At 43.2% G+C, this 27,065-nt stretch overlaps 1 protein-coding gene across 2 annotated transcripts; it reads left to right on the top strand.

The window, feature by feature from the left end:
• Positions 1–726: 726 nt before the first annotated feature.
• LOC143266951 (STAM-binding protein-like) lies at positions 727–24,861 on the top strand. 2 transcript variants are annotated; one of them, XM_076543010.1, is made up of 11 exons: positions 727–870; positions 8,345–8,427; positions 9,371–9,582; positions 12,033–12,111; positions 12,368–12,460; positions 12,916–13,204; positions 15,733–15,857; positions 16,600–16,737; positions 20,089–20,201; positions 21,117–21,216; positions 23,303–24,861. In XM_076543010.1, the coding sequence occupies exons 1-11, from the start codon at positions 732–734 to the stop codon at positions 23,357–23,359; spliced, it is 1,428 nt and encodes a 475-aa protein (XP_076399125.1). In that variant the 5' UTR covers positions 727–731; the 3' UTR covers positions 23,360–24,861. The 2 variants fall into 2 exon arrangements, with proteins under 2 accessions (XP_076399125.1, XP_076399130.1); XM_076543015.1 differs by lacking the exon at positions 727–870 and adding an exon at positions 3,392–4,018.
• Positions 24,862–27,065: the final 2,204 nt, after the last annotated feature.

The raw sequence follows: 27,065 nt of genomic DNA, 5'->3' as shown, positions 1-27,065 counted from the left end.
GAATATATGTTGTATAAACTGGACATGCAGGACCCATAGGAAGATGACCACTGAAATTTACAAGGTGAGATGGTCCTTCAGGTTTCTGCTTTGCAGAAGAAACTGCCAGACACAGAGAGAAACAGGACACAGAGAGAAGCAACTAAGAAACTCTAGGCCTATAGTCTGAAGAAAGATGCCCCAACATTGCAGAGGAACTTTGAATGACTGTACAGGCAGGCAGCTGTCTCTGTCATTTCCAGAATTTTTAGAAGTTGCTTACAATGGTACTTCCTATTTACTTAGGTAATATATCTTTCTGAGGTCTTTGATATAGTTGAAGACTATATATAATTTTCCTTGGCTATGATAAAAGATAAATTGGATATGAAACTTTAGACTCACAAATATAGGATAGATGATAGAATATTTTCTTTAATTTTGCCAAATACAAATAGACTAGATATTGTAACTGTAATTCTTTTTATTTATTTATTTTTATTTTTTATTTTATTTTATTTTACAATACCATTCAGTTCTACATATCAGCCACGGGTTCCCCTATTCTCCCCCCTCCCACACCTTCCCCTTATCCCCAGCCCACCCCCAATTCCCACCTCCTCCAGGGCAAATCCTCCCCTGAGGACTGAGATCAACCTGGTAGACTCAGTACAGGCAGGTCCAGTCATAACTATAATTCTTGCTTGATAACTTTTCGGTGGAATATTGCTCTTGTGCACTGGTTTAATAAAATGTTGATTGGCCAAGAGCCAGGCAGAAATTATAGGTGGGGCAAGCAAATGAGGAGAATTCTGGGAGAAGGAAGGGCTGAGTCAGGAGTCACCAACCAGACACAGAGGAAGCAAGATGACATGGCAGAACTGAGAAAAGGTACCAAGCCACATGGCAAAACAAAAATAAGAATTATGGGTTAATTTAAGTGTCAGAGCTTGTCAGTGATAAGTCTGAGCTAATGGCCATAGAGTTCATAATTAATATAAGCCTCTGTGTATTTATTTGGATTTGAGTGGCTGAAGACCAGGTGGGACCCAGGGAAGCCCCCAACTACACTCGGAGAAAACCAAATTTTCACTTGCAAGTAGTTATCAATTGGAAATAGCTTCCAGTTTATGGATAGGATTATGTGTCCAAATTTCTTTTCAGGTCTAGGACCCGATTTGGTGTAGACTCATGCAGGCCCTGTGCATGCTGCACAGTCCTTGTGAAATTCAATTGTGCCTCAATATTCTTGATCTAGAGAACCTGTACTCTTGGTTTTCTCCATCTATTCTGGGTCCCACACTCTATCTGCCTCCTCTTTCACAACACCCCCTGAGGTCTGAGGGGAAGGATTTGATAGAGACATCTGTTCTAGGCTAAGCATTCTAAGTTCTCTCATTTTCTGCATAGGGTAGAGCTCTGCACCTAAACCTATTGTCCACTGGGGAAAAGGCTTCTTGATGACTGAGCAGTTATCTATGAGTATGTCATAGATATGCCGTAGATATCTTTGAGTATGCCATACTCTGAGTATGTGGAATATCATTAGGAGGTTTTTCTTGCTATGTTTTGTTTCATTTTGAAAGGTGTTATTGGGTTTCATACTAGATCTCTGACCTTTCTAGTCTCAGGTTCTTGCTTATCTAACCAGTGTCCAGTATGTGTTCTATATCATGGTGTGGGCCTTAAGTCCAATAAGATATTGGTTGTTTACTCCCACAAGATTTGTAGCACCATTGCACTAAGTATATTTTGTAGGCAGGGCACCATTGTAGATGAAGGGGTTCATGGCTACGTTACTGTTTACGTTTCTCCTTTGGTGTTACTGTTTATGTTTCTCCTTTGGTAGAGTACCTCCCTGTACAAAAGATGCTAGACTATAGGTGTGAAGGCTGTATGTAGGCACCAGTTTGACTTCTCTATGTTCATGCTCAATGAATTGTTGGTGTTCTTTTTAACAGTTGAGGTCTTGCTGTCAGTTTGTGCATGACAACCTATAGTCCTGGCCATAACCTCAGTTATTTGGAGATTCACAAGAACCCCTTTGGCCAGCAGCTCAACTAGATGTAACCCAATCCTGCTAATGAAAGCTTCATTTGGTGACAAGAGATGTCCAGTTGGAGCTCTGTTTCCCCAGTATTTGGTGATTTCATGTAGATCATCTTCACATATGTATATATTTTAGAAATCTTTTTCTCTGTCAGATTTCTAATCTACCCATTCAGATGGCTCTTAGTTTTAGCTGTCTCTCTATGTATTTCCTCCCTTGTCCTCTTCCCTCCTCCTCTCGATGATCCTCCACTTCTAGTCCCCCCTTATCTATCCATAACTGTTCTATTTCCCTTTCCTAGAGAGATCTACCTGTGCTCAGTCCTTTACAACAGACCTTTGTGGTTAAATGGATTTTTGCTTGGTTATGATTATAATAGCCTTAACAGCTAATATTTACATAAAAACTAGTATATACCATATTTGTCTTTCTAGGTGTGGTATACTTCACTAAAGATGAGGTTTTTTTAATAAATATTTTTATTTTATAATTTAATTTTATTTATCAGCCATGATTCCCCTGTCCTCCCTCCTTTCACTCCCCAACCTTCCCCCCTCCAATCCACCTCCCATCCCCACCTCCTCCAAAGCAAGGTCTCCCATGGTGAGTAAGCTCAGCCTGGTAGATTCAGTTGAGGCAGGTCCAGTCTCCTCCTCCCTGCACCAAGGCTAAGCAAAGTGTCTCAGCATAGGCCCTAGGTTCCAAAAAGCCGGCTGCTGCACTGACGACAGGTCCTGGTCCGACTGCCTGGGGGATTCCTAAACAGTTCCAAGTTCATCAGCTGTCTCACTTATCCAGAGGGCCTGGTCCAGTTTCATGGGGGCTCCTCACAGTTTATGTGTTTCCACTAGTTTGGCTATTTGTCCCTGTGCTTTATCCAATCATAGTCTCGATATCTTTTACTCATATAATCTCTCCTCTCTCTCACCAATTGGACTCCTGGAGCTCCACCTGTAGTAGTCTTGGCTGTGGTAACTCTTCACAGCAGTAAAACAGTATCTATGATGCTCACCAAGGACATCATCTGTGCATAAAAATACATATTTATCTGTTGAAATATGAAAATCATGTGTCAATAATAAATGACTTTATTAATGACCACTTGTGCGAAACACGTGACATTCTTCCTGAACTAGGGGTCTAGGACTAGAAATTGTCATGTCTGGGTTGTGTGCTTTCAGCTGCCCAGATTGCAGCCATGTACGGCTGCTCTAGTCTTCCTGCAGGTGTCCAACTGTCACTTTTTAAACATAGCTTCTGGGAATCCTATTGGCTTTCATCAGCTTTATGACATCATTCCTTCCTGAACCAATCAGCACCAGATAGAGTCTTGAGGTTGCCATGCGTGACCAACTGTAACTCAGTGCTGAGCATCTTTAATCCTGCACAGACGTGATTTTTTTACTGCGAAACCTAACAACCCGATCTCTCACATCTTTATCCAGACCCTACTCCTGTTTTTGTCCCCATTCCTTTATCCATATCCTACTCCTGTTTTGTCCCCATCCCTTTACCCAGATCCTACTCCTGTTTTGTCCCCACCCCTTTACCCAGATCCTACTCCTGTTTTGTCCCCACCCCTTTACCCAGATCCTACTCCTGTTTTTGTCCCCATCCCTTTACCCAGATCCTACTCCTGTTTTGTCCCCATCCCTTTACCCAGATCCTACTCCTGTTTTGTCCCCACCCCTTTACCCAGACCCTACTCCTGTTTTGTCCCCATTCCTTTATCCATATCCTACTCCTGTTTTGTCCCCATTCCTTTACCCAGATCCTACTCCTGTTTTGTCCCCATCCCTTTACCCAGATCCTACTCCTGTTTTGTCCCCATCCCTTTACCCAGATCCTACTCCTGTTTTGTCCCCATTCCTTTACCCAGATCCTACTCCTGTTTTGTCCCCATCCCTTTACCCAGATCCTACTCCTGTTTTGTCCCCATCCCTTTACCCAGATCCTACTCCTGTTCTGTTCCTGACTTGAAGATGTCAGGTAGGAAAAGAAACTTTACTGTTTATTTAATTGGGCAGTTCACTAAAATGGGAAGCATCAAAACAATGTGGAATAAAGGGGAAAGTGCTGAACAACAGGTTGGTGCCCTATCGTGGTCTTGGCTCTGACATTTCCTAGGGTTGAGATTTGGACAGAGTATTTCCTCATCCTCTCACTGAATGATCCTTCACCTTCCTTGGTGAGATAACAGGCTGGCAGGGCTCAGGGATCTCTGAGATGTTGAGTCTTTAGGAGCAATACACAGAGAAGAAAGTCAGAGTTTCTGGGACTGTTTCAGCTGAAGCAGAGAGAGATCTGGGTATGTAATGAGGAGAACCGAGGGCCAAGATACTTCCCTTTACACAGTTTTCCACAATGATAGTTCATAGTTGGTGCTGGTCAACATTAGTGGTGAAATATGAGGGGACTCGAGAATGTATCTGGCAGTGTTCCATTAGCAGCTGAGATTAGCTGACCTTTTCTGGCTAGGCAGATGTCCCTCCCTCTTCTGTGGCTGCACATGTGTCTTCCCTGAAGCAGTGGGGGAGAGGAAAGTCTGCTTTCCCTGCTAAAGCAGCACTGTTTGTTACAGTGAATGACAGTGTTCTCTATCTCTGTGCTCTCTCTGGCACCTGCACACTGGGACAATGTCAGGCACCTTCCTGATAATAAAGGTCCTCACCCATGTTTGGTACAGTTTACAGATAGCTGTACAACCCTGGCCCACACTCCACACAAACTCCTAAAGTGTTTAGTCAGATCATGGTGCCATACCCCTGTAATCTCAGCCCTTGGAAGACAGAGGCAGGAGAATCAAGGAGACCATGCCAGTCTCTAGCTGCACAGTGACTTGGGTGTTAAAGACCATTCCTGAAGAAATAAAGTAAAACCAATGGAGTTTTAAAAATTAGCATTCCCAATGTTTGGAGTCTTTGATCTAGTTAAAAGTGAACTAGAGATGAGGAAGAATCACAGGGCAGGGAGGCTGAAGCTATTGGAAGAGCACTTTGGGGCTTTTTACAAAAAGAACAGGCCACCTGGACCTGGAGACAGTCAAGAAAATAGAAAAATGCAGTGGTGGGGGAGAAAATAGAATGGAGGAAGGAGCGAGCATGGAACTTGGAGGTGTTAACCATGGTAACAAAGGATTTATGGGACTGAATGCTGAAGGGAGCCAAAAGACTTCATTGAATCATAAATTTCTCTGGTGATTGAGTAATTTGCTTAGCACAGGGCAAACAGAGATGGATTTAGTGAACATGAAGTTTAGTAGACCAGGAAGTCAACTGAGGCTGGGAAAATGTGTGACTAGGAGGGCCAGCGTATCAGGAAAGATACCTTTTGTGTTTGTTTTTTCTTGGCTGATTTCTTGAATACTGGTGATGCTCAACAATTATGAAAATGAACTGAGTGGTAGTGCACGCCTTTAATCCCAGCACTTGGGAGGTAGAGGCAGGTGGATCTCTGTGAGTTTGAGTCCAGCCTGCTCTACAGAGCAAGATTCAGGACAGGCTCCAAAACTACACAGAGAAACCCTGTCTTTAAAGAAAAAATATGAAAATGAGCATGCTATAGATACATCGTAACAATTCTGAGCTGAGTGTCTGGGCTCATGAGTGAAATCTCAGCACCTAGGTGGCTGAAGCTGGAGGATTGATGCCGGTTGTTGGCAAATTTAGGATAAATGGTAACTCTCAAGCCAGCTTCAGTCACAAAGAAAATTATTCCTGAAAAAAAAAAGAAAATAGAATTCTTTCTGCACACACTGCTAGCTCGGTTAGAAAGGATTGAGAGACAGTACTGGGTCCTTTATTTCTCTGACCTCTGGAGAACACATGAATTGTCGAATGTGAGGCGGAGCCTATGCACCTTCAGGATCAGCTTTCAAATTGAAGCTGCTTCTCATCTTCACAGTCATTGTCTTCACTACACGACAGACTTGCAGATCATAAGGAATCATAGAACTACAAAGAAAAGATAGGAACCAACTATCTGCTCCTCTAATTTATTTGCTCTTTTTTTCCAAGAAGTCTTTGACTAGGGTACCAGTGTAGATTTATGACATCACTCTTCCTCTTAGCAAATCAATATCTGAATGGTCTTACTGTCCTTATGATGCTGACAAACAATTTTCCCCAGTGTCCAGTATCTCTGATCCTGGACATGTGGGTTTTCTGTTTCTGAATCCAGACAGTGTTTTTGTTATCTGATTCTTATAACTGTGTTCCTATTATTTTCCCAACAATGTCTGGTAAGGAAAGAAATTGAAACGTTTCTTTCATTCAATTTTCACATACATTTTGAGAAGTCCAGACAGTGTGGAATCATGGGTAGAATATTGAACTAGAAGCTGGTGTCCTGACTAGAATCTTACCCCTGATATATGTGGGGTTATGATTTTGGACAGAGCATTTTCTCTCTCACTAAATGGATCTTTACATTCCACAGTGGAATCTGACAGACTAGGCTCTGAACTCACTGAGGTGCTAAGTGTTTATGAGCTCAGTATAGATAAAGTACTCAGATAGTTCCTGAGAGCATTTCCACAGAAGCAGGGAAAGAGCCAGGTGTATAGACGGACACACTCAGAGCAAAGATGCTCCGTTACAGCAGCAGCAATCCTCCATCAGTTTTCCAAATTAGCATTTCCATGTTAGTGCTGTTGAGCAGTAGTGTTGGGATGTGAGCGGAACTGGTGGCTACTCATCCATGAGCAGGGTTGCCTTGGTGAAGCTGGTTGGATAGGCATCTGTGTCCTACCTAGAGATCAGTGAGCAACCCTTCTAGACCTGAGGAACACAGTTAGGACAGGACCTCCAGGGTAGAGAATTGGGACTGTGTTTTAAGTCTAGGGCACTTTAGCAACTGTGTCTCCTGCTGTGGTCCCCAAAGAAAATCTCTAAAAGTAGTTTCAGGGACAGGACTTGGGAGTTGAGATAGCTGAGTAACTACTAGTTCATGGCTAGCACCCTCTGTTGCATAATGAGTTCCTGGAGAGCATTCCCTAAAAATAAATCCCTGTAGAGTTTTAAGGGAATATTTTCTATTCATTGTACATGTTTTCTAACATAATATTTTTATTGATTATTTGGCAATTTTATATAATGCACCTGATCAAAATAGCTTCCCATTCCTCCCAGGGGCATTCTCCCAACCTGTGCCTGTCCAAAAGAAGGAAAAAAGTACATAAGTTCTAAATTTTGTTTTTCATATAGTCATTGGATCATGGTGAATGTCTCATTGGCCTGCCCTTTTAAAATAACTGAGTCCTTCCCCACACTCAGTAGCCACATCTCCTGCTGGAAGACATCAACTGAAAAGAGCTGTATTTCAGCATCTTTATTACAATTTAAGGACTCCTTCAGTGTCTTACTGTCTAGACTGCTTCCCTTTTTATTTGAAGGTGGGAAAAGGCTTCTGTGATGTGTTTCTCATTCTTAATTATGAGTCTACAGTCATTGTTACCACTGCAAAAAGAAGCTTCCTTGCCTGGAATTGCCAGTGGCAGCAAGGCTCATTGACTTCCACATGGTTTCTGGTGGCAGCATGGACTATGGACACTAACATGGCCCCCAACTACAGCACAGTCCCTGGAGGCCTTTTGAGGAAACCCAATCCAGAAAACGAACCATTTTCCATCTCCATTAGTGTGAACTTCAGCAGCTATAGGTTCACTTCTCTCTGGCCCATGTATAGAATCTGCTCTGCTCTTCTTCTTCTCCTTCTCCTTCTCCTTCTCCTTCTCCTTCTCCTTCTCCTTCTCCTTCTCCTTCTCCTTCTCCTTCTCCTTCTCCTCCTCCTCCTCCTCCTCCTCCTCCTCCTCCTCCTCCTCCTCCTCCTCCTCCTCCTCCTCCTTCTTCTTCTTCTTCTTCTTCTTCTTCTTCTTCTTCTTCTTCTTCTTTTCCTTCAATTTCATGAGACCACTTCTTAAAAGCATCTCCCCATAGGACCTGCAATATTTTAGTTGTTTCTGAGATTCTCTGCTCTCTCAGATTCATCCTCTGCTGCCCTATCTCCAATCTGACCCTCCTTGGGTCTCTCAGACTCCTTAGAGCTGCTCCATGGGCCTGTGGATGCCAGAAGCCCCTGCCATCTTGAATTGATCTTCTTTGGAAACTCTTAAAAAATTTATTTAATCCTAGTTTTTAAGTTAAAATAGAATTCAGGTTGTGACTACTATCTCAGCCAGGAAATTGCAGGATTAAAGCCTGAATCTCCATGGCCATCGTGGTCAGTGAGTTGGTAATATGTAAATTAACATAAACTAACATTGATTATTGGAGAAGCAAAGTAGCTCCTTTCCTAACTACTTGTATCTGGTAACAGGTGATATTCTCAAACCCTGGCTCACAGACCATCAGAGCTGTCCAGGTATTAAAGGACCTTTCATTGCTGGAGCTCCGAAGGAGGTCAGTCTCATTGCTGCTGAAAAGAGAGGTCATTTGTATGCAATCATATGGAGGAAATGTAAAAGCCTGGTGCCCTTTTCTGTGTTTAAACTAGTGAACCTCACTTTTTTTTCTTCCTGGTGGACATGTCTTACATCAGAAGTGTGATCACAGAAAGCAAGTCAATACTGTGAGCAGTTTGTCTCTAGAATTCATTATACTTCTGCTCTCAAAGACACAGACTCCCTAGAAAAGGTTCAAGAAGGGCTTGTGCAATGCTGTGGTCCCCGGAGCTCACAGTTCCCAAAGGGTTTTTTTCTTCTTCTGTGATTCTGAGCCTTAGTTCCTGAAATCCTTAAATAGCAGGAACTGAGTTTTCCTTGGCCATTGTCTCACAAAGGCTCTTGAAGACTTGAGTATCATAGATACTAATTAAATCACTTTGGGCACCCCATCACAAATCCTTTTGCTTCTAGCTGAGATTACATTGTGGAAGGTATGAGTAGAGTTTCCTCCAAGCTTGGGTGCTCTCTATTGCCTTGGTAACATCAGAAGAAGCCCGCGTGGTAACTGCTGGGTTTATGCTTAAGCACAATCCTCTGATGTGTACACAACCACTCACAGCTATGTATGTCTTCTAGTGCAAATCTCAACAAAGAGGTGGTAGGTAAGGTCTGTTCCTTAAGTTAAATGCTACCCAAGAGCTCCTTCACATTGTTTTCAAAGGACACAGACATCCCTATTTCCAACTCTTTACTACTGTAGTAAGAGGATCCTAGGCTGGGTTTGTTCATACATTTATTGAGCTGAATCACCAACGTGGTGTTTTATTTTATATTAGGGAGATGTGTGTGTGTGTGTGTGCGCGCATGTGCGCGCGCACATGTCTATGTGTTCTAGACTGCTGGAATGGCAGGATGGCAGGAGATGCATTTTGATGTTCCCCATCTTCTCTTTTTCTTAGGTCAGGAGCACCATCCGCAGACATAAAGATGTCACTCTCCTGACCCAAGAACAGTTCCAAGTTTTAAGCTCTCTTGAGCAGAATATTTACATCAATAATAAAATTCCCTGGAAATCTTACCTTGAGCTGAAGACCTATCAGCTAAAAGCAGAAGACCTGCTAAATGAAGGCCTCACAGAGGAAGCGCTTGTGATGTATCACAAATTTTCAACGTGAGAACCTGCATTTTCCACCTCCTTTCCCATGACTGATCCCTCACTCATCCTGTCATCCTCTTCATGCTTCCTACCCTTGCTGACCTTATGGAACTTGTCAAAGTCATCTTTTAATCAGATTTCTGGCAGATCTCACATGTGCTTTTCCTTACTGTTCAAAGACATGAGGACCAAAGTTGGTGGTATCACATATAAGGGATTTCATGAGTAGGAGAGTTCTTAAGCTTGTGCCCACATGGCCCAGCTTTTAGACAAAAGAGTTGACAGGTGAATAGGATGTGTCTGCATTGGTGAGTGATTTGACTGCTTTATCTCTACCCAGGCAGCCAGTCATACGCTTATTGCTGTGTGTGGCAGAGCCAGATTCCTCTTCTCTACATCCTGTAGCCTATCGATTGGTATAGGAAAGAGGTTAGCCTTTCCTGTAGCTACACAGCCACCAGAGGACTGGGCTGTGGACCACCTAGTGTTGGAGTGGCTCAGCAGAGTCCCTGAGCTGTTCACCATACTTGGGTTGGCAGAATAAGATTGCAGAGCTGTCCCCAGGGAATGACTCCTATAGTCTCAACGACAAGAACATTGTGTGTTTGAGGAAAGGTAAGGGTAAATGTCTCACCAGTCATAACTAGCCCTGAGATCACCAGAGTAGGTCAGCTCAGGCACTCTCTTGACCATTTCCAGTAGTCTATAGTGGAGGAATCTTTGTGGATTTCTGGGATCTCTCTAGCATTCTGCTTCTTCCTATTCCCACAGGGTCTATTTATCATGGTATCTCTTTACTTGTTCTCACACTGTGTTCTTGGTCCAGCTGGGACCTCCTGCTCCCCTAACCTCTCTTTCCCTTGACCCTTGCCCTCCATTACCCCCCCCCACACTCCAGTTTGTTCATGTAGATCTCATCCATTTCTCTGTTGTTGGGTGATCCCTGTGTCTTTCTTAAGGTCCTCTTTAGTAGGTAGCCTCCCTGGAGTTGTGAGTTGCAGTCTGGTTATCCTTTGCTTTATATCTAGTATCCACTTATGAGTGAATACATACCATGTTTGTCTTTCTGAGTCTGAGTTACCTCACTCAGGATGATGTTTTCTAGTTCTATCCATTTGCCTGCAAGCCTCATGATGTCATTGTTTTTCTCTGTTGAGTAATACTCCATTATGTATATGTACCACATTTTATTTATCCACACTTCAGTTGAAAGGCATCTAGGTTTTTTTCCAGGTTCTGGCTATTACAAATAATTCTGCTATGAACATAGTTGAGTATGTGTCCTTGTGGTATGATTGAGGATTCCTTGGGTATATGCCCAAGAGTGGTATGGCTGGGTCTTGAGGGAGGTTGATTCCCAATTTTCTAAGAAAGCGCCATATTGATTTCCAAAGTGGTTGTACCAGCATTCCCACCAGCAGTGTAGGAGTGTTCCCCTTGCTCTATATCCTCTCCAACATAAGCTGTCTTCAGTGTTTTTGATCATAGCCATTCTGACAGGTGTAAGGTGGTATCTCAGAGTCATTTTGATTTGCATTTCCCTGATGATTAAGAATTTTGAACAATTCCTTAAATGTCTTTCAGCCATTTGAGCGTCTTCTTTTGAGAATTCTCTGTTTAGCACTATAGCCCATTTTTTTAATTGGACTCTTGGTTGTTTTGATGCCTAATTTCTTGAGTTCTTTATTTGTTCTTGATATCAGCCCTCTGTCAGATGTGAGGTTGGTGAAGATCTTTTCCCATTCTGTAGGCTGTTATTTTGTCTTGTTGACCATGTCCTTTGCCCTACAAAAGCTTCTCAGTTTCAAGAAGTCCCATTGATTGTTTCTCAGTGTCTGTGCTACTGGTGTTGTATTTAGGATGTGACCTCCAGTGCCAATATGTTCAAGACTACTTCCTACTTTCTTCTTTTAGGTTCAGAGTAACTGGATATATGTTGAGGTCTTTGATCCACTTTGACTAAAGTTTTGTGCACGGTTGACAGATATGGAACTATTTGCAGTCTTCTACATGTTGACATTCAGTTATGCCAACACCATTTGTTGAAGATGCTTTCTTTTTTTCCCCATTGTACAGTTTTTGCTTCTTTGTTGAAAATCAAATGTTCATAAGTGTGTGGATTAATGTCAGGGTCTTCAGTTTAGTTCCATAGTCCACATGTCTGTTTTTATGCCAATATCAAGCTGTTTTTATTATTGTAGCTCTATAGTAGATCTTGAAGTCAGGGATTGTGATGCCTCCAGAGGTTGTTTTATACTTCTTGATAGCTGATGTTTGTTGAATGTACCAGTAGATAGAAGAGTGAGGATCTTTCTCTCTCCTGGCACTGGAGGATAAGGGGATGTGGGATTTCAGGGTGTGCTTTTACTCAGTCCAGGAACTTCTCAAACCCTGAATTTCATCAGGGCCTCATTTGATACTTGGAACTTTTTGTACATTTTAGTCACTCTGCTCTATTCCTTTAGACTCTTTGTGGAGAAACTCACAAAAGACCCACAATATCAGAAGTGTCTTTCAGCTCGAATAAGATCCAAAATCAACAAGGTGAGTCTTCATTGTCTATGTGACTGATCTAAAATCTCCATAACAGCAGTGAACTACTTAGAGAAAAGCAACAGATCATGACCCTGGGTAGGAGGGGAGCTGATTCTGCCTCAGCATAGCAGTACAGAGGAGAGGGATGGCAGGAAATGGGGTTCAAGTCATGCATGAGATACTGCTGCCTCTCCCCACTTGTTTTCTTATTCTCTTTTCTGACATTAGAACTGTTCAAATTTTCCATTTCTGTTTTGTATTGCAGACTATAAATAACGTTGTTGATAAAGCTGAGAACCTAAAATTCACATTCCGAAGACAACATCCTAAGGAGGGTGAAGGCTACCTGGCAGATAAGGTCAGTGTGTGAGCATGGAGGAAGGAGGATTGTGTGTCATTTGGTCAGCCTGTGTTCTGGGATTGTGTTGTGTTGTTTCACTGAGTCTATGATCTAATGGATAGGCCCCATACTCACTTGAACACACATGCACTTTATCCAGACAAGCCAACACACATACATACATACATACATACACACACACACACACACACACACACACACACACACACACACACACACACAAAGTGCAGTAGGGCACTGAGAATATTGAGACTTCATTGTTACTGAAGATGGCTTTACAGGAACTGACTAAGGTGGTGGTAGCTGTTCTCCATAGACCTGGTGCTCCATGGGCCCTATGCTGAGATGTCAGACCTAAACAGACCTACCTACACTTTTTTCATCTCTTTGCTGGTAAGGCTTTTTCTTCTGGCATTTGAAGATGTAACTTAAATCTGTTTTTCTTTCTGTAGAAGAAAAGAAGAGCAGAAGATGCAAAAATCAAGGCATTTGGGGAGGATAAAAAAAATCATGGGAAAAACTTCCCAAACTTCCCCAAATTCAGTGCTCTTCTGCACAGATTTGTGCGTCGTGGAAAGGTGGGGCCCAGCCTGAAATCAACAACAAAGGCTGAAGAACCTTCAAGAGGAAGCACACCTGGGAAACAAGTGGTGTGTGGCCCACAGGGAGTGTTTGAGGAGATAACATCCATCACTTCATCAGACACTCCCTGTGGGGAGACTAAAATAATGAGAAGCCCAGGTGAGTCACCACAGGTCCATGACTTGGAAATGACTTGTATATAAGTGTTTCCCTGCATCTGGGTCAGCCACACAAAACAGACTCCAGCTTTCCAGTAAAGTAAGGCGGTGCTGGTGCACAGGTGTCTGAGGTCTAGAGCACTGAGCGACAGAGAATGTTCCTTCCCCTTGTCCACGTCCTCGGCCGTTTGCTTCCACGGATCCACTTTGCTGTGGTAACAGAACCTCCTATGATGAGTGTTGTCTCGTTCCTTCCTGCCATCTGTCTTGTCAAAATAACCTTTAACTTAGTTTACCCAGACAAGTTTCCTCAAAACTTGTTTGAATTCAGATCCTCATCTTTTCTGAGCTCTGTAGAGATTTGAAGAAGCACATTAAGAAAATACTGAATCATCTTCCATCATAAGGAATGTGCTGTGCATTGTTACTTTATGAAAGTTGGACTCTTAGATAATCTTAGGACATAATGGAGAGATGTGAGGGCAACAGAATTTTGGGTGCATGAGATTATGTTTTCAGCATTTGGTAGACTCTCACAGGAAATCCTCAATTAGGGCCAGGGAGATGATGACTCTGTGGGTGAAGCGCTGGCAGTGACAGGGTCAGAACCTGAGATGGAATCTCCAGAAAGCACGTGACAATGGGGTGTGTTGGCCACCTATACATTCAAGGTTCTCTTCAGGTGAGGTGGGACAGGGAGACAGGAGAAGACCTGGTTTCTCACAGCACAGCTATCTGGGCAGACACAGAAGCACAGAAGAGATTCTGTTGGACCAAAGGGGCCAGGGAAGTTCAGAACTCCAGGCAGTCAGGTCACATCTGCAGATGTGCTGAAGCACCTGTGCATCCTTGCTCACACATCAGCGTGCACATTCTGACAAACAAACACATATCATGGACTTGTGCAAGCACACTCACAATTCATACATAAAGGTTTTTAAATGGGAAATTCACAAATATAGCAGAAAAATGTTCTCAAATATTCAGCTAATTTGTTTCATTTTTTATTTTTTAATTTTAATTTTTATAATTTGGCTTAAAACCTGAATAGGCCTGACTTGAGATCCTGCCACCTCAGCAAGCAAATGCTGAAATTCCAAGTGTGCATCACCAAGGCTGGCTTTTCAGATGTTTCTAAAGTATTGGTTGATTCTTGTCTTGCCTTGGAAGAGTCAAAATCTCTTCTTGAATGAGGAGGAGCTGCAAGCCAAATTGCAATGCTCTGTCTCAGTTAAGCACAGGCGAGTCAGCCTTTCCCAGCTGTGAGCCTGTGCAGTCAGCAATTCACACATTTCCAGATGCAAGTGAGAGTCTACCTTTGCAAGCCCTGAGCCTGTGCACTCAGCAATCCACACATTTCTAGATGCAAATAAGAGAGTCTACCTTTGCAAGCCCTGAGCCTGTGTACTCAGCAATCCACACATTTCTAGATGCAAATAAGAGAGTCTACCTTTGCAAGCCCTGAGCCTGTGCACTCAGCAATCCACACATTTCCAGATGCAAATAAGAAGCCTTTCCCAGCTGTGAGCTTGTGTACTCAACAATCTACACATCTGTATAATATAATGAAGAAACAGGGGTAAGCTGCTCAGTTCCTATTGGACTGTAAAAACAACCAGGAGAGGGATGACTGGTTCCAGCTAAGTGGAGCCATCTGTCCTTGGGACTTTGATGGGCTAAGTGTACCATCTTCACTCACATTTGGATTTGAGGCTGCAACTTCTCTAGGTGGTATGTGCCACGGGTGATCCTATAGTTCCAGGGTCTCAAGGGTTTCCTCCATCCCTACGACATGCCCTATTAGTGACAGTCTGTGATGGTATGACCTTGAGAAAATCTGTGTATGCTTTCATGCAACTGCAACCTCTTGAAATCTGGTGGGGTTTGTTGTGGCCTCACAGCTCTTGGGGGAAATGGTCTACATGACTGAGCATGTTCACAACAGGCTTTCTTCAAGTGGAAATTCTGTAAAATACTTGTAGTTTGTCTCAGCCTAAGTCTGAAAGGTACAGACCATGGAAGCCACTTTCATGAGACTCAGTCTCAAGACCCATGAGGACCCAGGGAATCGTTAAGTCCAGACCTGAGAGTCCAGTGGCCAGCAGACCTGGAGATCTGAACCACAGATAAAGAAGATATGTCTGTCCCAGGAGGGACTCAGCAGAAGTTTACATTTCTCTGTCTGTTTGTCCTGTTTAGTCTCCATGTTACCCACCAGAGTTGAGAGGGCCCTTTGCCCACTGAGTCTGTGAACCTACACAGAAATTTCTTTGCAACCAACTCATGGTCACACCCAGAAATATGTTGTTCCATCCACTGACAGTAAAGACCATGCTCACAACTACCACTCAGCTGTGGCCAGAGCTTGGAGAAGAAACTCCCTGCCTATTTTGTGGTTCCATCATGGGGAGGGGGGCTGCTAGAGAGAATACCAATGACTTTGTGTTTTTCCTCCAGGCTATCAGACTGAGTTCTGCTCAGGGACACCAGGCCCTGTAACCTCAGACTTCTTTCTCCTTTCCATTGCAGTTCTGAACTCCAAAGGCCTCCACCCTGTGATTCTTCCAGAGGATTTATGGGAGCAGTTCCTGCTTTCTGCAAAGAACAATACCCAAAAAGGAATAGAAACATGTGGAGTCTTATGCGGGATACTGGTAAAGATATGAAGACTCCTTGATCTGAGACCGTTTCTTCCCCCTTGGCTTCCCATGACTCCCAGAAAACATATCCAGGGGCTGTGTCCATATATACCACTCCACAGAAGGAACCATGGATGACAAGTCCTGGCCACCTGGAATTTGATGATTTTGCAACTGGTTGCTTTTCAGAGTCCCTTGAAATTGAACAATTTGCTTCAGTGCTATAGTTACAAATTTTCACTCTAGTGGTGGCTATGCCTGTAACCTCAGTCATTGGCAAACTGAGACTGGAGGCTTCCTATAAGTTTAAACCTGGTTCACACACAGAGTGAGTCACTGAAGTAAAAGCAGGCAAGCTGCCATGTAGAATGTCTGGTGTGAGGCATGGAGACAGGCATATTGACTAATTCTAAAAGGAGGAGGATTCAATTCCTTTTGTAGTCTGGTCTGATCACCTACTCTGTGGTAAGCCTTGGAATATAAATAAAACACTTCAAGACCCTCAGTCAGATCTATTGGCTGCTACAGGGAAGACCCTAGTCCCAGGATGTGCTAGGAGGGACATGTCAGGTTCATCTTATCCTCTGTGCCTTCATACAGTACCCAGCAAAGCACTGGAGCAGTGTTTCAGGTGGAGAAACACTGAGGTGAGGGAGAAGCATGAGAGTCATTCACTGGGGTGGGCTTTACTTACTTGTGTTATGAGAGTGGGATTGACAGTGCCAGGGAATTATAACAAGTTGTTTTCTCTTGTCAGGTAAAGGAAGAATATCAAGTTACACACATCATAATTCCTATGCAGAATGGAGAGCCTGACTATTGTTACACTGTGAACGAGGAGGAACTCATTTTTGTTCAAGAGGAGCTGGGGCTTCTCACCTTAGGTTGGATTCATGTAAGCACACTCACCTCCCTGAGGCAGGGTCCTTTTCTAAGCACACTGCCTATTTCTTTCTCATCACAGAATCAATCCTTTCCAGATCATCTTTCTCTGAGCACAAGCAGTCACTAGTGTTCCATCCTTGAGTCAAAGGCACATTTCCTGGTGTATTTCCAGCTCTTCTAATTTTATCTCTTACACAAAGCAGTTCTTAAAAGTTCCAATACCTTGTGAATAGATGAATAAAGGTAGCTTCCCTAGGATGTATGAGAACATGGTGTAGAGACCACGTCCCTAAAAGCTGTATATAAAAACTGGACATATTTTAATGTCAAGATAATTCATTCTAATGATTGCATTTTGTCTTTATGGAGAAGAACTTGCTTTGTGCACACCAAAAGAGCACCTGCACACAAGATTTTCAAGTAGTTGGCCATGCTGTGTAGGCTTGTGGTGATCTTGAAGGAAATATAGTTCCTTCCCTAGAGAGTTCTTCCGAATGAATCTCTCATTTTCATGGCTTCATACTCACAGAACATGCTGTTCCTCTTAGAATGGGACAGGTATAAGCCGCAATCAGTTGGCTATTCCTAGGTTTTTCGAGATCACAAGTACTTTTGTACTCATAGCTTGGGAAGTGCTGATATGTGAGGCAGTCTCCTGTATCTTCATGCTTCAGTTGCATAAATTCTTTTTTTTCTTTTTTGGTTTTTTTATTATTATTATTATTATTATTTTACAACACCATTCAGTTCAACATAATAGCCACAGAATCCCCTGTTCTCCCCCTCTCGCCCACCCCTCCCCCCAGCCCACCCCCCATTCCCACCTCCTCCAGATCAAGGTCTCCCCCGAGGACCGGGGTTGACCTGGTAGACTCAGTCCAGGCAGGTCCATTCCCCCCTCCCAGACCGAGCCAAGTGTCCCTGCATAAGTCCCAGGATTCAAACAGCCAACTCACAGTTGCATAAATTCTTAATGCTTTGCCTAACAATAATATACCATGGGAGATGGAAATTTGTCCTTTGGTGCCTGGAGATCATACAGAAAATGAGCACCAGTTTCGATGAGGCAGAGTCCATTCTATTCTTTAGGAGATAAATATAGGGCACTGTGGGTTTCATGGAAAGAGGAGTCTCACTCGAGGTGACTTATAATGACTTACAAAGAAGCCCAAGGAGAGTTCCATGGGGAAGGGTTCTTGCATCGGTGAGCAGTCCTGTCCATTGGGATTTGTGGTTGATATTAGAAAAGGATGTCAGATTTGTGTTGACATGACCCTTCAGAACCATGCACTCCATTGTCTGGTGTGGGAAGAAAGAACAGACCTGCTTTTGAGTAAAGGGAGAACTCCCTGGATGTTTTGGGCAGAACAATGACACGATCAAAGCCAGGCTCAGAAGGTAAAGTGAAGGAGTTACAAGGCTGGTAACAGCGGGGAGGTCAGTTAACGTTTGGGGCCTGCTCACTTCCAATGACGATGAGAGGGTGATGGCCATGTGCACAGGAATGTGGGGTTTCAGAGATCCAGGGGCTGAGGAATAGGGGTTGTCAAGTCTGTGATAGGGCAGGCTTGGAGTTGGACCCATGGGGATGGAATAAGCATGAGTGGGGCATCTAGAGGAAGACAGACTTTGGAAGTGGGGTTCAGTCCTACCTTGGGGAATTTAAGGCACTTGTGAGATATCACATCTGTGGGACCTTGGCTGGCAGTTGGAAGGAGGTTTTGGGAAGCCAAGTGAAGGCAGGGGAGGAAACTGTGACTTCTGAATGGAGCCGGCCCAGAAAACCTGGTAAATAAGGAGTGTTGACAGCAAGATAAATGATTGGCTGACAGCTGAGGAGGAGATCTAATGAGGAGAGCAGGAACCCAGTGGGGGATGACAGAGACACAAGGCTGCAGGAGAAATGGTTATGGGGTTCACAGAAGACACACAGCGGGGACAGTGGGGGAATGAGTTCAGCATGTGACCCAGGGACAGACTCCAGCAGAAGAGGATCCAGATCTCATGCTGGAGCTGGAGCTCGTTGAGGATGTTGGCTAATGACTTTTAGGCCTTGGTGGGCAGAGACTGCAAGGTTTAAAGAAGCCATGGAAAGCTCGGTGTACTGGCAGTTCTGGAAGCCTAGCCTTCAGGAAGGTGGGCCTGCTGGATGGTGACTTTGGCACCAACCTGTGCTACACAGCCAGGCTGTGACTTGAAAACAATGTCATTTGATGAATTTATGGCTATTGTGGAGTTTGTCAGGACTGTCATATTGAGGATCACATCTATCTAGGCTAAGATTCTAGGGGAAAGGGAGAGATGAGGCTGCTTTTTGCAGAGTTGGGTTCACAGAGTATGGACATGTACAAGAATTGGGAAATGGTTTCATCATGGTTTTGTCTAGTTGTTTTTTGTTTCTTTCATTTTAGTTTTTTCTTTGACTTTTAGTTTTATAAGTGCTTGATATTTTAAAATATAGCTTACTTGTAGTGTACATGTATGAACACCATAGTTTAATGACTCCTTGAGGAAACAGGAATTTGCAGAGAGCCTGGTCCAGCTTTCCAAATTCCTTCCTCTGAGATTGATCTTCCTCTTGCTCTAACTATCTCTATTTTGATCTCTATAGAGTTAATCTAAGTGTGCCCCCTCCATGCTATCAGTACTTCATATCTGCTTATGTCCTGAAATGCAATGGATAGATAAGTGACTTTTACATCCGGCTTTCTTGGCCTAACATCTGCAAGGTTCCTCCCCACTCTGGCATGCAGTTGTTTGATGTGTGTTTACACCTGGTGAGCAAGTAAAAGAGGGAAGGAAAGGGAAGAGGGGTAAGATAATGTGACAGTAGTGTGTACAGTACCACACCCGAAGGACAGAAGGGCCTCCTCTTCACATAGGGAGAAATCACATAGGGAGGTCTCAGAGGCAGGATTGAAGGCAGGGAGCTTAAGACCCTGAGAGACTGCTGAACTGATGTTTGAAATAGTCATGGGAACTCTGGGTGAAGATAGAATCAGAGTCTGCTGTTAGCAGGAGGGAAGCAGAGGTAAGTTAGATGCTGAAGGACAAAACTTGGAATGGTTACTCTTTAGGCAGTCAGTATAACTAGGCATGGATGAATAAAGGGATCTTGTCCTCAGGGAGGAACCAGCTTAGAAGTAATTTGGAGAGCTTCAACTTATATGGAACTTTATGGATCAGGAAGATAAAAGAGATAATTCCTTCTTCCTTCTCCACCTAGCAGACTGGAGTGTTTTCCCGGCATGATTTCGGCATTCATGGTGGGAACCAGTTGTTGAAGCTCCTCAGGACTGCTTTCCTTTGTGGATCAGGCATGGGGCTCACTGGGAATTCTTGGCTTCTTTTGTCTTCTCAGACCCATCCAACCCAGACAGCCTTCTTGTCGAGTGTGGATTTACACACTCATTATTGTTACCAGAAGATGTTGCCGGAATCCATTGCAGTGGTGTGTGCACCCAAATATAAACAGTGAGTATGTAGGATTCAGGTCTGGAAGGTACAAGAGCAAAATGCTCCATGGCTCAGAACACTGTGAAAGTGAAGTAATATCCAGAGTGTCTTAAGTGATTGCTATGAAAGCCTCTCTTTAAGGTGCACATTCTAATTAACACGAGCTGCTCTTAAAAGATGTGCTGACACCACTGCTGGTTCCATCCTCAAGAAGTGACCTCAAGAGCCAGAGGTTAAAGAAATTCCACACTGGACACTGCATAGAGTGTCATCTCTTATCATTCCCAATGTCATGTTAATCTGAGTTCCTCAGCAGAGCTAATGTTGGGAAAGCAATGAATCATCTTGTTTTCTTTTGTAATAAGTTTTTGTACCCTGGATTTTGTCTCACAGGGGCTATTGGACCCTGGTTTCAGTACACCCCCAACTTGCTCCTCACAATGATTGTCCTACCTTTTTGTTTGATTCTTCTTCTTTCTCATTTCTACTGTTGAGTTCCTTTGCATCATTAGGCCAAGAAAGGGATCCAGAGAGAGTGAGACAGAGAGGGCGATACACATACAGGGGTAAGAAGAAGGGGAGGAAGGAGCAGGAGGACAAGAAAAGGATGAAGAGGAGAAGAAAGAGAGGGGAGGGAGGGTGATTGAGACTATGACAAAGACAAGGTCTAACAGGACAAAGACGGTGATGACTAGGATAGGAGGAGGAGTTCCACATGGTCTATGAGGGAGGAAGAATTGTGCAGAGGAGAGACAGGAGGAGAGGAGGGGAGAAGGAGAGAGAGGAGAAGGAGCGAGGTTATAGAAAGGAGAGAGGAAGAGGAGGAAAAGAAAGGAAAAGAAAGGGGACAAGAGGAGAGAAAGATGGAGAGGAGAGTGGAGAAGGAGACTGGGGGGATATTTGCTTGACTGATTTTACTTTTTCTCATTTCAGAGTCGGAATTTTTACACTAACATCTTATGGATTAAAAGAAATATCATTGTGCCCCCAAAGAGGATTCCATCCTCATAAGCAGGACTCAGCTCTCTTCTGTGTATGTATCTGTGTACAAGAAATCAAGGCCATATTCCCAGCCAGGACATAGAGCTGATATGGTTGAACATCCTTTTGATCCTCACGGAAGGTCAACCTCATCACTCTCCTTCATAGGAATCCATAATAACCATGTACCTAGGAAGCAGAGGGCTGTGGATATCAGTTTCTCATATTTGCAACCTGGTCATTTACTGTCTTTGAGGGTGCTGGCCATCTGGACCATTTTTCCTGATAACTGGGGATACTAATACTATGTACTTTACAGGCCGTTGATAGGATAAAGGAAGGGGACTGGGGTGGACTTAGGGATAGAGTGTGTCCTCAGCATACTTGATGCCCTGGATTCCATGCCCAGTAACATGGAGGAAAGAAATAACCAACAAAGTATGGAATCCATTAGCTTATTCAAGGTTTATTACTTATTAATTTCTTCTTCATCAATGTCAGTTACTAGGTTTCAGTGGATGATAAGAATGCCAAGGAAAAAGCCATGTAAGATAGATAAATTAAGCACATTTCATTCTGAAGTTTTGTGCTCACCTGCCTAGGGAGGTATTTTTTTTCTCCCAGTTTGTATCTGTGATAACAACACATAGTTTGATCAGGCCTCAGGGCCTCAGATCAGCCTCAGATCAATGAGATTCTGGCACTTTACTTCACATTAGCCTGGACTTTTTCATCCACTTTGATTCAGAAGAAATGCAGCAACATAGTGAAAAGACCAGAACCCAGTCCTATAAAATATATGAGTGAGGGATACAGCCACAGAGATTGAAGGAAGGCTAAGATCCTGAGATCAGAGTGCTAATTCCAAGTGGTAGAACTCTGTGTGTGCTTTCTATGTATCATAATAAATGCGTGTGTGTATTTATATATAGCTTGCATTATACTAACAGTAAAATAAGACCTAATGAAACTTCAGCTTTCTTTAAAAAATATATATATAGATATATATTTCATTATTTTTATTTCTTTAACTTCCTTGTGTAGTCTTTTAAAAGTAGACCCTGTTTTGACTTTAATTCTCTCTCCATTTGGATTTGCACATGAGTTTAGTGCCTGTGTGGTTAGAAGAAGTTGGCAGATGCCCTCGATGTGGAGTCAAGTCATTGCTTACTGCCCACTTCCCTGCAAGAGAAGTGGGTGTTGTTAAATAGTGTACCATACTCCAGTCCCTGTTTTCTAGTCTCATGGATCAAGCCAGGTTTTCAGTTGACTGTGGGGAAGATCTTTCTAAAAAAGATCTGTTAAAAAACACATAGCTCTATCTTAGAAGATAAAATGATTAGGTGCTAGGATGTTGAAAGATGTTGCACAATTAAAAAAAAATGTCTAAAACACCAGTCCTCAAGTTCCCAGTTGGCAAGATCTCCTCCAAACCTAACCATGGTGAAGCACATCTGTAGCACCAGCACTTGGGTAGCTGCTGCAGGAGATCACAAGTTTGAGGCCAGCTGAGGCTACATAGCCAGGCTTTCAGATTGATAAATCCTTATGACTTTGTATGCCAAGTGTGAGTATCTCCTTGAGGACTATTAGGTCACCTTTACCATCTGATTGACATCATGACTCCAATACTGCACTGAACTTCCTGGTCCCTTTTAATAAAGGAATGTTTCACAAGTGACTCTGGAAAATAGATGCAAAGATACACGGGGAGACACTGACTCCAACCATGTGGAGAACTTGGTGGGAATGTTGGGTGCCAGATCTTTTGACATTGCTTCTATTGACTTCAGGATTTCAGTGCTAGGATGAGAACTATGTAACTTCAGTGAGCTTCTCAAATCAGAGGTTTTTTGCTGGGGATGAAGTTCGGTTGGGAGAGTGCTCCTCTTTCAAGCACCAGGCCCTGGACTCATTTCCCAGCACTATTGAAATCTGCCATGGTGGTGTTTGCCTATAATCTAGCACTTTGGAGTTAGTAGCAGGAGGGTAATTTCAGGATCTCTCTGGCATACCTAGGTTATGTGTTCTAGCCTGGGTCACATGAAGCTCTCTTTTGGTATAATATAAAAGGTATAAGCTGTTTCAAAACAGGAGTTATCCATGCCTTAACCACATTTTCTTTTCTCCAATTGCAGGACTGCAGTCATGTCACCATCCAAAACAGCCGGGTGACTGTCACAGATTTGCGATGAGTTAAATCCCATAGGCCTACATCAGTGGGAGTGTGTGTGTGTGTGTGTGTGTGTGTGTGTGTGTGTATTTTGTGTATATGTGAGTGAATGTAGGATGGTGTATGTGTATATGTATATGTGTTCTACGTATGTTGTGTATGTTACATCTGTTTCATGTATGTTACATCTTTGTCACGTGTGTACAACATTGTGTATGAATGGCACACTGTACTCATTCACAGAGCCCAGAGGAAGACACTGATGTGTGCTCTATTAATGAATTAGAATAGTCATTCATAATGACTAGAAATTGGTTTTATTATATAGTTTACTTGTTATTAGTTTTAGATGATATTTTCTGGCCAGGATCCAGTATAGGTGTAAGGGCCCAATGCACACACTTGCTGGCTTGCCTCACCTGCCTCAGGGAGCCTAGAGGACAGGTTGTAATGCCAACACTCACTAACCAACTGAAGGATGAAGGTCTCTATTGATTCCAGACATCAGTCTACATGTCTCACTTTGCTTGAAGGCTTCTTTGACAGACAAACGACTTTTTGAAGATATAAAGCACAGAACTTGAAACTAACTGATAATGGCATAATTTAAAGAGAAATTTCTGACTCAGATGAGTCATTGCTTTTTGAGTGGCTGTATGCCATGATGAGGCATAACAACAATGTACAATTTCACATAGAATTTGGAGTTCCTGATGCAGACTACATGGTGTCTACCTGGGTGAGATGTTGCACTATAGTCTGGCACATGGAAACTGGGAAAAAATGCCAGAGTTTAAAAAAGAATATTCTATTAATGGGGATTCTCTGCTGGGCTACAAGAAGAATCTTTGGGCATCACATGTTAGGCTTAAACTCTTTATTCATTGATCTTTTGACTTTTGGTGATGAGTGATTTTGAAGCTCCAGGGCATCTCGTAAGGAATAAGGACCTCTGGAACAAAGTGGACCACTTCACAAGCCTAGAAAGGCAAGAGAAGATGAGTGCAGCTCTGTGGACTGTGTCATAGTTGTCTAATGTAAAACAGCACCAGCTAGCCCTCCTCCCCTCCTCATAGATCATCCAGTCTGACAACCATGTTGCTCTGAAGACCGTCTTCCTGAGTGACCACTCTGGCTAGGAAACACGGCACAATACAACTCTGAAGGATGTTTGGACAAGAGAGAGAAGTCTACTCACCTAAAAAGCTTGTTTTGAAGTATGTAAAGTTCCCTAGCTGTGATGAACTCACCACTGAGGCTAATGCTTACAGCAAACTGCAAACAAAAATGTTGTCCTGCACAAGGGATGCCTGGACAAATTCACTGCCAGTGACAGACTGGCTAAAGCAGCTCACCATGAACTGTGCTCGGGCACACATTCTCTGCTCATGTTGGCCCTGTCTAGAAATTCCATAAATTTCACAGAAACTTGTATTTTCTTTATATAAGTGTATTTTGAAACAGATTTTGTAGTTTCTTAAAATTGCTATTTAGTTCTATAATTAAAGTTGAGTTTTGTGTCAAGCTCTTGAGTCTTCCTTCTGATCAGGAGTCACATAATCATGTTAAGTGAGAGGTGTGATTGCCAGCTAATAGGATTAGTAGATACTGGTGGGCAACCTTGTCCTAGTTGATTATTTCTCCTTTATTTCCTTTTTCTTTCTTATTTACTGTGACTGTATCTCAGTGTGAAGCAATCTCTAGTCTGAAATTCACCTTATGGTCCAGGCTGACCTGGAACTTACAAAAACTCACCTACTTCTGCTTCCCGAGGGTTGGGATTAAACATTTCATTGCTGTGGTTTTAAATTTTATCATTTGACATTGTCCTGTATGTCTATAATCGATCTTGATCATACTTAGTCCTCCCCTCCCTCAGCCACGCTCCTCCAACCCCATCTGAAACCCCTATTGTAAACGTGCCAGGTTTGGGGTCAAGGGTCTTGTTGTATGAAGCCTAGTTGCCTGCCCCATTTCCCATTTGAACAACCCGCTGAGTTTAATCAGGGTCTCTTGCATGTGCACGTTTGTGAGGTTCTATTGAATCATGGCCAACTTCCCATTCTTTACACCCCCAAAGAAAAACGACTCCTCCTTCCCCCTAAAGAAGTATGAGTCACTCCTCAGCTAGGGTTAGAGCACTAACCCCTACACCATGCATTCTGGAATACTGAAGCACTCCCCCTTGAGAAGCTTTAGTGGAGACAAACACAGCTGCTGGGTTTTCCTGAGTGCAAAGCCCTTGTCTTGTGTAGAAAAGAGGTTTTCACAGTACTCCTCTCCAGCTTCCACCTCTTAAATTGTTTCAACGTCATTTTACAGCATGCCTCTGAATGGTGATGGTGATGGTGATGGTGTGTGTGCATGTGTGCACGCACGCACGTCATCTCATTTGGAACCAAACACTCAACACTTTTTCTCAACCATTTGACAAGTAAATGATTCAACGTATTAACCACTCCCCATGCCAAGAAGCTTCTCTGACCAATGGGAAAGCAGTACTAATCTTTCGACATATACATACGTATTTGGGAGGCAGTTTGACAACATGTCCATTTAGAAAAATGACAGTAGCATGTTTCTCCATGGGCCTCTTTATGCCACAGTGTGGTCTTAGCACTAGAAATATGGCACCCACATGAATTACATTCTGGGAAGAGGCCAAATACCCAACCAGAATGTGCTTGGTTATTGTCATAGCAATAGTGCCATGATTGTATCTGTGGCCACATCATCTGCAGCAGGTCAGCAATAAAGTATGTAGAATGCATAGTTAATCAGAACACTGATGCCTACTTTCTCCCAGCACTATGTATAACACCACCCTGCACCAAAAAAGCTAGGTAGCACAGAGGAAGTTTGCTCGTCAGTTTCAGCTGATCTCTATGTGCTAAGACCAAAAGGTGGTGTCTTCAACAGCAGGGTCTTACCATCTACTATTGGTGTGCAACCAAGAGAATTAGTACTAGCCTGTATTGTTTTAGAAGCCTGGGGCCTCCCTGACTAAAGATGCACAGGAAGTATCTCACAGCGGGGACTTGAATTTTTCTGTGATAACCCACGAATGTGGAAGCAGCATGAGAACACCATACAGGTGTTCTCTAATGTGAGTCTTCCTGTTTGCTGTCTTTTTAAGGCTTGGGATCTTCCTCTTGGGCATTGAAACCTTTCCAGAGTCCCAGATTATATCCAACTTAATGGTTCAGTTACCTAGACACCCACCCTGCTGCATTTGCTTGTTGACTCCTCCAGGACCAGACCTAGGATGGTCTGTGAATCTGCAGCCAATACTGACATTTCTTTATGAAGTCTAGAAATTAGTGAAACATGACTGGAGTGAATACCTTGTGTAGAGAATAATTCCTGCTGGGATCCTCAAGTGCAGCCAGGGGTGGCAAGCATTGCCCTAGCCATTCCTGCATGAGAATAGTGAGTCCTCACCCATTTCCACAAGTCAACACTCAACAAGTGGATCTTACATGGAAGCCATACTGATGACCATTCCATCACTACAGTGCATGGCTTTTTTTTAAACCACTGGTTCCATGGATATCTGTGGCTAGATGAGTGCAGGAAATTGATCTGTAGGTGTCCTCTTTGTATATGCTTAGATTCCATCCCACCCCTGCTCCAGAAACCCTTTCTTTAAACTTCTCCATTTCTGTTCTTCCCTATTGTACACCCCCGCCCCCCCCCCCCCCCCCCCGCTGCTTGCTGGTCTGGCCTAA

Source organism: Peromyscus maniculatus, chromosome 1 (assembly GCF_049852395.1).
Source record: "Peromyscus maniculatus bairdii isolate BWxNUB_F1_BW_parent chromosome 1, HU_Pman_BW_mat_3.1, whole genome shotgun sequence".
NCBI classification, from domain to species: domain Eukaryota; kingdom Metazoa; phylum Chordata; class Mammalia; order Rodentia; family Cricetidae; genus Peromyscus; species Peromyscus maniculatus.
Note: the sequence above shows the minus strand (reverse complement) of the source record. Positions and strands in the feature narration are given on the sequence as shown.

Bases quoted from the DNA above. Each gene is read 5' to 3' on its own strand.
- LOC143266951 (XM_076543010.1), top strand. From the start codon at position 732: ATGTTGATTGGCCAAGAGCCAGGCAGAAATTATAGGTGGGGCAAGCAA. The intron at 871-8,344 runs GTACCAAGCCAC...ATCTGGTAACAG, and splicing joins CATGGCAGAACTGAGAAAAG to GTGATATTCTCAAACCCTGG. The intron at 20,202-21,116 runs GTGAGTATGTAG...TTCTCATTTCAG, and splicing joins TGTGCACCCAAATATAAACA to AGTCGGAATTTTTACACTAA.